At 32.1% G+C, this 11,420-nt stretch overlaps 1 protein-coding gene across 2 annotated transcripts in view; it reads right to left on the bottom strand.

Moving 5' to 3' along the window:
* Window positions 1-5,062: 5,062 nt before the first annotated feature.
* Window positions 5,063-11,420, bottom strand: part of LOC127706853 (heat shock 70 kDa protein 12A-like) — a 90,797-nt gene continuing 84,439 nt past the window's right edge. For both annotated transcript variants that reach the window (XM_052211573.1, XM_052211572.1), the window contains one exon: window positions 5,063-9,124. In XM_052211573.1, coding sequence (XP_052067533.1) covers window positions 8,904-9,124 — 221 coding nt within the window. In that variant the 3' untranslated portion in view covers window positions 5,063-8,903. The remainder of the gene's footprint in view (window positions 9,125-11,420) is intronic.

The raw sequence follows: 11,420 nt of genomic DNA, 5'->3' as shown, positions 1-11,420 counted from the left end.
TATTTATCTAATTTTTAAACGAATTTTAAAATTTAAAAATTTTAATTATTTGGTGATATTTTTAAAATTTCAAAACATTTAAAAAATTTGGAATGTTGATATTTCAAAACTTTGATTTAAAAAAAAAAAAAAAATGAAATCTTTTTAAAATTTTGAATTGTTAAATGTTTCGAACAAACCGCACGTGATTGCATAGTTTCCGTACATCTCATCTGGAATCCTGGTCGATATCTTGAGCAACCTTCCTACGATATTTATCGAAAATAATTTCCCAGGGTACCACTTAAACTTACATCCAGCCATTATCAATTGGATTTACATTTTTTTTTATCCAGTTTAGTCCGTACCAATTTTAAACATCTACTGTACGTTCTATGTTTTCCTCTGCGAAACAAGAAGCATAAGTTATCAGAAAAAATTAGTTGTGGCAATCTTTCAGCAAATTTTGTATATGACATGTGCTGTTGTAGTTATATTAGTAAGTTATAAAGTTTGATTATTGGAAATTGGAATATCGGTATAAAATTTTGGTAATTTATTCCCATCCAGAACATGCATGAAATATTTGTCACCGGATGGTAAGCAAACATCAATGAATCAATCAAACTGAAAGCAGGCAATATGATATCCTTTGAACAGAATTTTTCATCTATCCCCTCGAGAATTCTAGCAGGGAACACAATTCTATAACATATGAACCGCGCTCGGTTGTGTAAACTTCAATGAAAATCTTGCCCCAACAATCCAGTTAAGGAACAACCATTTAACTTAATTGGGTTTAGGGGAAAGGGGGGGGGGGCACGATTTAAAAGAAAATTATATTACATTTCAATGGGGGAATCTGACGCAGCATTGTCTAAAAAAAGAATATTCTGTTTTACAAAACTATTGAAACACAATCTTATTTAGGTGTATTTAAAACAAAATGAATCTAAGAGTTGATGAAAAATCCAAATCCTTACAAGAAATGATTTGGACCGTTTTTACATATTAAATTTGCTTTATTTAGAGCTTAGAATATTTTCTTTGGTTTTTCGGGTCATACTAGACTGTTCAGTGATTAATAATTTAGATGGTGAGCAACAATCATATCATTGTTCCTTTAAATATGCTTATAAGCCGTTAGTTTTCTCAATTGAATTGTTTCATAATTTTAATGTTAGGGCCTTTTATAGACGACTATACGGTATGGGATTTACTCATTGTTGAAGGCCGTACGGTTGTTTATAATTGCTTACGTCCACTTAATTTGAACTTTAGTGGAAAGTTGTCTTATTGGCAATCATAACCCATCTCCTTATTTTTATATTAATCCATGTACATGTACATTCATCTAATGTCTGTCTACACAAAGTGAAGATGCTTTTGTAAACTTTGTATGCTGACACAGATTTATCAATGGATTTAAACTTAACCAGCGACTGAATCAGGGGAAAGTGGGGTAGAGACTGCGCTCTATGGTATTTTGACCATTTTTGACGATTACACCGGTCCACTTTGATCAGAACCTGGATCCGCCCCGGTAAAACCTTGAAAAGTTTTTAATACAAGAGATTGCTGTCTCATAAATATCCATGAATTTATAGTATATATACCATGAGGATGCTTGTTCACAAAGTTTTCGTTTACTAACGGAGCAGCCAACGTGGTATTTACAAACGTTTCCGTAATAGTGTGTACCACTCGTGGTGGCGACCGTAAAACCTTCGAAGGAGTGACTGTAAAAGTTTTTGGTAGGGTTTGTGTTGATCAGTCACCTCTTTATGTAGTGCGTTATGGTCTTGGTTGTCTTTCTGTCGCCTTTCGTTTTCGATCATGGCGTTGTCAATTTCTCTCCGACTTAGGAGTTTTGGATGTCTCCTTAGTATTTATCACCTCTTGTTTATGCATTACTATTGTTGTTTGATTCCAAAAGAATAACACAAACTTGCTTTGAACAATAATTAACTTGAAATAAATAAAACTAAAAAGATACAAGGGTACGTGTATATATGCGTCTATCCCTTTTTTGTTTCAAGATATAAAAAACGAAAAACGAACACACTTTGGAAATATATGACAATGCAAGATTGACATTTACTCCTTGCAGCACATAGCAATATTCGTTGACAAGTCATGTACAGTTATCGAAGAAATTTTTTTGTTGTTGTTCCTGTTTTTCAAAAATATTTCAACTTTGCAATTTTTGCAATTGATTTATTTTTTATCTTACGTTTGTCATACACTTATCCAGGAATAACCTTTATGCCGATAATTTACTCTTACGAAATACTCTCATCCTGGAAATTTCAATATTATGAAGTAAATATGTCTACAAGTATCAATAAGCAGTTCTTTTATTTGAGAAGGTAAATTATGTTGATGATTTGTCATTTTTTATGTATTTGTCAAAATTTAGTTATCTTTTCATTGAACTTATACTGTAATAAGAAAAGTAGCTGTCGAGATCTAAAATTATGTCTCCCGTTTATCTGTTAACCCGAAGAAAAAATGAAAATAGGAACCAGCTCACATTCGCAGTATTTTTCGAAGTCCGTTTTCAATTTGAAAATAGGGGGTGGCATTGATGATTTTGTGAATAAGTACTTTTGTTCAAATATATATATCGAATAAATTAAATCAAAAGAAATAAGGAATTGACACTAGACATCACTTGTGGTTAAGAGGAAATGTTGTGCATACATTTAAATGTTGAATGTCTGAAAGTACCTAACAGCCACGTTTGCCTAATCTCCAGGACACAACACATCGTGTTTCTGCAGTACAGAATAGGACAAACTCTACAATATTCCGTGGCTCATATGAAGGGTGGGTGCTTCTTCAGGGGTTCTGACCTAATCCTTCATTTTGTACTAAGCTTTAACTACCGAGCTAGTCAGTATTTCTTTAAGTTCCGATGTCTACTGTACGCCACCATTGGTGGTTTTGGAAATAGCTCCCTACATTTCGCATTGCGAAGTAGTTTTTTATAAAGTTTATGCAAAACTTTATTTATATTTCCTAATGAAAAGTGATATTTAGTTACAAATACTAGTGGTATCTGCTTGTCAGATTCTTGTTTAAAGCGGAGTAACTCTGATCGTTCGATATTGAGAGCCGATTCACAGTTACGATATATGTCATGTTTCTTATATCCCCTTTGCCCCTTGAATTTTCAAATTGTTTCTTTTAAATTCTGTGTGTTGCTGTTGTTTCGGTGGTGGCGAATAGCTTCCTCTTTAAAAATCCTGAGAAGACTGTTGGGTTATGCATAGACGTCCTATCTAAATATTGAAATGTATTAGTAGGTTTGATGTAGCTCTTTATATCAAGGATACCGATGTTCCTGAACCTCTTCCCTTTATGTATGACTGTAAAATAATTTCTTCGTTTGAAATTTAATAAGTAAACTTTAATAAAGGGTGATGATCATTTGATATTTTAAAGAACTCCTCAACCTTTCTCGTGATGAATGAGCTATTATAAACGCATCATCTCTAATCCTTCCGTAAAATAAAATCTTATTTTTATACTTATATTTTTCAATGACTTCATTGATAACTTCGAAAGCTCTAATATCAAAAATTTCTGGGCTGCATTTACTTCCCATACTAGCGCCTATTTTCTGTACAAAGCATCAGTCATTAAATTCAAAATAATTGTTTTTCAACACTGTGGCTACTAACGATTAAATTGTTTCACAGCTAGGTAATTTTATCGGATAATCTTCTTTTACTGCACTGCTATAAGCCCGTCCAACAGATTGAATGAGTTCATTGAACTCCATGTTGGTATACATGCTGGTGCAGTCAAAAGAGATTAAAAGGCAATCCCGATCAGGCCTTAAATTTTCTATTTTATTTATGAAATCCCCACTATCTCTAATGTAACTGGTTTGTCTTTTAACTATAGGTATCAAAAAGTAATCAATAAAGTTGCTAACCCTTTCGGTGACAGAGTTGCATTGAGAAATAATTGGTCTGCATGGGGGCAATTCATTTACTGCCATCGTTTGTTTTTTTATCCCTTGAATAACATGTTCACTTAATTTGTGAAGTTTAGGAAGAAGAAAAAGACCACCCAATCTGGGTCCCTCTTTCGACGAGCCACGGAGAAAATCAAGAGTTATCCCATCAATCTCACCATTGTCAAACATCCTGCTGATTTGTGTTTGTATATTATTTTTAATCAGTAATAGATTAGGTTCTTGTATCTCCGTGTAATGGATGGAGTTTAACTGCCTTAATGTAGTGGGTCTTTTTAGATATTACAATTGCGCCTCCTTTGTCGCTCTTAGAGAAAATTATATCATGCATGTTTCTCAAAGATCGTAATCCTAGTTGTTGTTCTTTAGTGAGATTAAAGTAGTTATTTCGTAAATCAAGATTAGATAATTCAAACTTTGTTAGATCTAGATAATTATCAAGATCAAAGCAAGCAGTCGTTGGTTCATAAAAAGATTTCTGTCAGAACGGATGCATTCCCCGACTTTCTGTATTACCAAAATGAAAACGACATCCAAGTTTTCTGGCAAATTCATTGAAGTCTGTCATTACAGTTTTGCCTATATTGCACTTCTTAGGCATAGGTATAAATTTTAAACCCTTACCTAGAACTATGTATTGTTCGTCTGTCAATTGACAGTTAGCTAAGTTATATACATATTGTTTAGCTTTATATACCTGTGCTTATTTTTTGTCTATTCTTTCTAGAAACCCGATCGAGTTTTCTTATTTTTTGTTTAACAGTTTTAACTTTCTTTTTCAATCTGCGAGCCATTTTTTATATTGACGAATGCTGAAAGTTGTAATTGCGATCATAGTTATAACCTTTACGCCTAATACAAACCACAATGGAAAAACCAGCTGTCTGCAATCACAGACAAATGGAAACTGAATGCACAAATTTTATTGTACATCTACTTAATAATAAATCATGATATTGACCTCAGCTGACCTTTTATGTCAGTGGTTGGAAAGTAAACATATGTTATCCAATATATTGATACCTTAATTAACATGCATAACTCGACTTATCTGTATTGAGGAGTGGTAAAAGTGGTACTATGAAAATTAAAATCCAATTAAGATGACAGATTAACACTTGTTTTATTGAACAAGAAATAGAAAATCCAATGACAACATGATAACAAATTTCCATAGTATTATAACACTAATTAGTAATTATATTAATTGTCTCTGTGTCTTTTCCGTTGATCATATGGTCCATTGTGTTTTTCGGATTGTTTGTAACGGATTGCTGCTTTGAATTCGGAAAGCTTACTGTCATTAAGGTCTTTCAGTTCCACTAATTTTTTGTACATTATTGATCTTGCTGTACCTGCACTTTTACTTGTCACTCCAATTTTTTCCTTCGCCTCTTTTATTATGGTTGTTATTGGTTCCTTTTTTTCTTCCAGGAAACCGTCTATTGTTCGATTAATTCTGTCCGTGAATGTATTTTTTGTTTCTTCTGTGACATATTGCGTTTCGTACAAATGTAAGGACAAATCAATAATGACCATGTAAAAATGGTTTTACTATAAGTCTTACTTGTAAGCAAAATTCACTTTATTTCATTAATCATGTAAAAATGATTTTACTATAATTCTTACTTGTAAGCAAAATTCACTATATTTCATTAATCATGTAACAATGATTACAATATGATTGAATAAGTAAAACTTTCATTTTTAGAAACTCTTAATTAATTGGACTCCTTTTAATCGTGTTAATTAACCGGACCATACACGTATGGTCGGACCATATGAGTATATACGCATAACGTCATGACCATACGCGTATGGTCCAACTACTCATATGGTCCGGAACATATATAAAAAAAGAAAATTTGATTTTCTCAATTTTGACATGTTAGACAGGGATAATAATCTTTTCTGCACATCATCAGGTTGTTATATACAACTTTGGAAATTTTCATCAAATATCTGCCCAGCCGTTTATGGGGAAGTTGCGCTTACAATGCACACCGGCAGATAAGCCGACGGACAGACAGATTTATTCGTGTATCTACACATCAAAACTTTGTTTGGGGAGGTACAACTATTTCTTCCCGTTTAATCATACAAAAATATAATTAATTTCGGACTTTTTTTTTAAACTGCAAGATTGTTGAAGGAAATAAGATTACATTTGGGTTTCATTTATTTATATATTATTTATTATATAGTTGATTTAATCTTTGATGTGCATTTTTGTGTTGAAATATGCGTTTTGTTTTTTATAATAGCTATACTCCTTAAAAGCTGTGCATTCAATATTTACATATTGTATTTTCTAAATAGAGTAAATTGTTTCCGTTTTAGAGTAATACGTTGCAGTTGTCTCCCTTTACATTAAATACAAATTTTTAATGATTTCTCCCTTTACAAATAAGGATTAATTCAATATTTGTGCATTTTATTCCAATTATCATAATACTACTCATCTAAATATATTTATGACTTTACTATATATCCTTTCAAAAGACCTACTATAAAACATTTTGCTCTGTTGGAAAATATTTTGGAAAAGTTTTGTTTCCTGGTTAAGGGTAATGGATAAAGGTAAATTTCCGGGTTAAGGGTGATTCATGGAAAAGTGTATGACAAACGTTCACGACCTGATAATGCATGAAATATTGGCGACTAGGCGTTAAGCACCGAAAGCAACCAATCAATAGTTTCTGCTTATTGAAAATAACCATACAGCTTCATTAAAAAAAATCTACAGGACATTTATATGTATTCGATATTTTTCATAAGTCGAGCTGTTGATCCTCAATAACGTACATGTTTAAAACTTGGTACGATCTCCACTGGATCAAAAGAAATTGTAAATCCAATTGATAATGGCTGGATGTACGTTATCGTGCGTTCATTTCCTTAAATTGTAGTTCCAGTTCATATCTGTTGATGTCCAGAGGACCTGTTGTGAGCCTGAAAAATCCAGCAAGCGCCATCGTGATAATGATTTTACCTTTTAGACCTTTCTTAAATTTTTAATCAAAAATCAAAAAAATTAAACTTTCAAAAAGCCAAATGATCAAAACTGCAATTTAAGATTAGTATTTTTAAAGTTTGATTAAATATCTAAACTTTTAAATTTCAAAAACGAATTATAGTATTATAAAATCTTAATTATTTGGTGAAATTTTCAAAATTTCAAAACATTTCAAAAACTTGGAATGTTGATATTTTAAAACTTTGATAAAAAATTAAAAATCTAAAATTCGAAAACGTTTTCAAATTTTGGATTATTAAGTGTTACACGGACCCTTCCTAAATATATTCATGTTAATAAAAAAAATATCAACCCAATAGAATGATATGCAGCCTTAAAAATCATAATCAAAAAGTCCAAACGATCTCATACATCAATTGTTCAAACATTAAACAATCTTTTAAAAGAAAATAATTTGTGTAAAAACAAGTTCCTTTAATTTTGAAAGTTCCCGTGGCAATTTTAGACCGATGTGCTCGGAAACGTTGTTATTGTAAACGGGAAGATTTAGGAAAATTATGTATATAATAATAAAGATTTCGAGGAACAATGTAAAAATTGGTGGTACGGAGAGAGCTTTGGATATTGTATGTCCACGATTTTCTGTTATTTGTTTCAATATACGTTGCTATCTTAAAAACTTCTACTGAATGCAACTTTCTTAATAAATAATAAAAATATGACAATTGCATTTACATGAATACTTTAATTACGTCTGTTATTAAAAACATTCGATATATACGACAAAACATCTACATTATATAATTCCTTAAAAAAAAAACACAAAATCAACAAGTCAACATAAGTCAACAGAGAACAAATAAAAATAAAGAAATAGTTCAACAAAGAAAAAAAAAAGAAAGAAAAACTATTAAAACATTTATACAAGTTATTACATAATAAGGGCTACATGAAAAGGAAGACAATTTATCTTACCAAAACTCAGAAACACTATGGACGACATCAAATTAATAAGTTAAAACCAGGAAAATGTAAATATGCTTAATGCTAGGAAAATAATTACGTGGAAACCTTTTATTTTAGTTGTGGCTCTTGTACCTACTACATTTTATCTACGATATGTGTTATATATATTTGTATGGGTATTAATAAGGAAATGAAATTTAATTGTGACTATCCTAGAAATAAATTGTATTGCCTACATTAGTACAAAACATATATATTCTCGATTTAGGAATGGTTATTGTTATAGGTTGGGTGTGTCAATCTATTTGACAAAAATATTGTTATAAACACACAAAGACGTTCGGAATTTCAGAGTAGAACTAAAATCACGAAAATAAATATAACATGAAAAATAATTCTTTAACAGTTACTTACAAGAAAACTATGTAAACAACACATTTTGAAATGCCTGTACCAAGTCAGGAATGTGACAGTTGTTTTCCTTTCGTTTGAGCTTTTGAGTTTGCCATTTGATAAGGGACTTTCCGATTCGAATTTTCCTTGGAGTTCTGTATTTTTGTTATTTTACTTTTTGGAATGTGTGTACTCCCAATAGAACAGTTTGAATGGATATCATTTGCTAGCCGTAACAGTGCTTTAACATCTAATTCATGAGTCTTGGTTTTTACCTTACATACTTTTGTGGTTCTTGCGTAAAACCCACCTGTTGTTCTAATTACTTTTCAACCAAGTGGGAGAAAAAAGAAATGACACTATAGCTATCGTTTAACATTTAACTATTATTTTATCTATGCTTGAGTGGACTTAGTGGTAAAATATTTCACAAAACTTTGATACTTACCACAGCTTTGTAATTTACAATATAGGTTTGTATGACTTGGAATTAATCAATGGCATTTATACAATAATGTGGTACATATTGATACTAAATGTATCAGAATAAATCAAAATAAACCGCAACTGTCGTTTGATCTTTTGTAAAATGACTCATGAAATTTACAAATAAATCTTTTTTGACAATCTAGTTTCACTTTCTGAAAGCATACACTTGTCTTTTCCGATCCTGGCATATTCAGAATTATTTGCTAATTCTCGTCTAACATCTCTCAGTATGTCCTCTACATCTATGTGTAATGAACCTTCTGCTACAGACAAAAAGGCCTGGATAAAGAATGACCCTATCCATTTACCGCTTGGCATTAGATAGGACCGATTACCTAAAATGAATAAAGAAGTGGTATAAGAAAAAACATAAATTTCCTTTTTTTTAAATTGTTAAGTACCTCTGAAGTCATTGTCATTTCAAAGGCCAAATTTGATAAGTTAGTTTTGATTGATCTGTTTCCTTTTGACTTTACAGAAGCTCCCCAAAGTTATATGATTTTCTTAGCTTTTCTGATTTTGCAGTCTTGAGCGTACCTGATGAATGCTGTTCCAGAACATGTTTGTTTAGACGAATTCATACGATACTTTTATTTTACTATCACTACACCAAGTAACTAATTTTAGTTCCCAAAGATATCAGCAGTACAAAATTTTTAGTTTCGTTTTTGCCATTATTGAAGTAATTCATTTTGTCAGGAATTTTCCAGTCCCCAAAATAACGTAATTGTGTCACTTTGTAATTCAGGAGATATTGGGGATGACTTTCACTTTATTTTAAAAGTTCGCAATTTGATGATGAAAGAGAATTACTAGAAACATCAGTACTAGTATTCTTAACAAAGTCTGGAAAGGGCTAATTTTGGCCTAAAATTTGAGGTACATCTGATGAAAGGTTTTTTTACATTTTTTAAACACTTAAAAAGAGGGGCGAAAGATACCAGAGGGACAGTCAAACTCACAGATCGAAAACAAACCGACAAAAAATAAAAAGACACACAGACGAATAATAGTACACAAGACACAACATAGAAAACTAAAGACTAAGCAACACGAACCCCACCAAAAACTGGGGGTGATCTCAGGTGCTCCGGAAGGATAAGCAGATCCTGCTCCACATGTGGCACCCGTCGTGTTGCTCATGTTATTACAAATCTGGTAAATAGTCTAATTCGGTAGGTCACATTTGTGGTGAAAAAAAAGTGGATTGTAATTACGACATAAGGAACATATCCGATATCATCTGTGAAACGTTTATTCCATAACGGTCAACCAACTCGTGATGGCGTCCATAAAATTTACGAAGGGATGATTTCAACTTCACCATTTGGAACTCTTGGTTTAATAGCTTCCTTGTGAGCAGCAACCCTCTATCAAGGAAATCATGATAGTAAATACAAGCCCGGGAATATCGTATCAGTTGGGAAATATATACTCCGTATGCAGGCGCTGCTGAAATGTTGCTACATAGAAATGGAAAGTTCACAATTGCGAAGCTGAAATCATCTCTTTTGTCGTAAAGTTTTGTTTTCAACCGACCTTCATTGTCAATTTCTAGATGTAGGTCAAGATATGAGGCAGACTTAACTGTATCTGTTGTATCCTTTATCTCTAGTTCGATGGGATAGATGCGTTCAACATAGTCACCAATTTAAATGTCTACTTCAGTAGATTCAGTTAATTTATGTAAATGATTTGAACCGATTTGGTCATTAAAGACGCTCCAATTCTAGCTTAAATATGACAAATTTATCAAATATGCCATAACACTATTCAGATGTTTTTTTGTCTAAAATGAAGGTGGCCGCCTTCGTGTTCAGTCTCAACCTTTATAACATGTTAAGTACATTTATAAAAAATAACATATATTTAAATATTAAGACTGAACACAAGTGCGGCCACTTCCATTTAAGATTTCAGACAAAATCCGTCTAAAAATTAGCACAAATGTTAAAATTGTGAAGATTTTTGTAATGTCGCATACTTTACTTAATACCTGATGCATGTGCATTGTATTGTCAAAAACAGCCCATATTTATGCTACAAAAGTATTCTACTTTCCAATAAATAGCTAAATGTTTACATTTTTAACAAATGGCTAGAGGTATAGGGGAGGGTTGAGATCTCAAAAAACATGTTTAACCCTCCTCATTTTTGCACCTGTCCCAAGTCAGGAGCCTCTGGCCTTTGTTAGTCTTGTATGTTTTTTTTTTTATTTTAGTTCATTTATATGTTTTAGATTTTAGTGTGACGTCCATTTTCAATGAACTAGTACACATTTTTGTTAAGAAGCCAGCTGAAGCCCGCCTACGGGTGTGGGATTTTCTCGCTGTGTTGAAGACCCATTGGTGGCTTTGGGCTGTTTTCTGCTCTTTGGTCGGGTTGTTGTCTCTTTGACACAATCCCCATTTCCATTCTCAATTTTATGACCAGCAAGACAAGATCGACAACTCTTTTATTATAGTACTGTCGATTCTGTTTATGAGTTTTGACGAATTTTACCCATTTTGTCATGTTTTGTGGACTATAGTAGATTTACTGCAAGATTATAAAACAAATGTGTTACAGAAAAGTGTCTCAATTTAAACGACTGCATTTACCCTAAATACTCATCTGGTGCAATAAAATTGG

This window comes from Mytilus californianus, unplaced genomic scaffold (assembly GCF_021869535.1).
Source record: "Mytilus californianus isolate M0D057914Y unplaced genomic scaffold, xbMytCali1.0.p SCAF_6, whole genome shotgun sequence".
NCBI classification, from domain to species: Eukaryota; Metazoa; Mollusca; class Bivalvia; order Mytilida; family Mytilidae; genus Mytilus; species Mytilus californianus.
The sequence above is the reverse complement of the archived record's forward strand: the minus strand, read 5'-3'. Positions and strand labels throughout refer to the sequence as shown.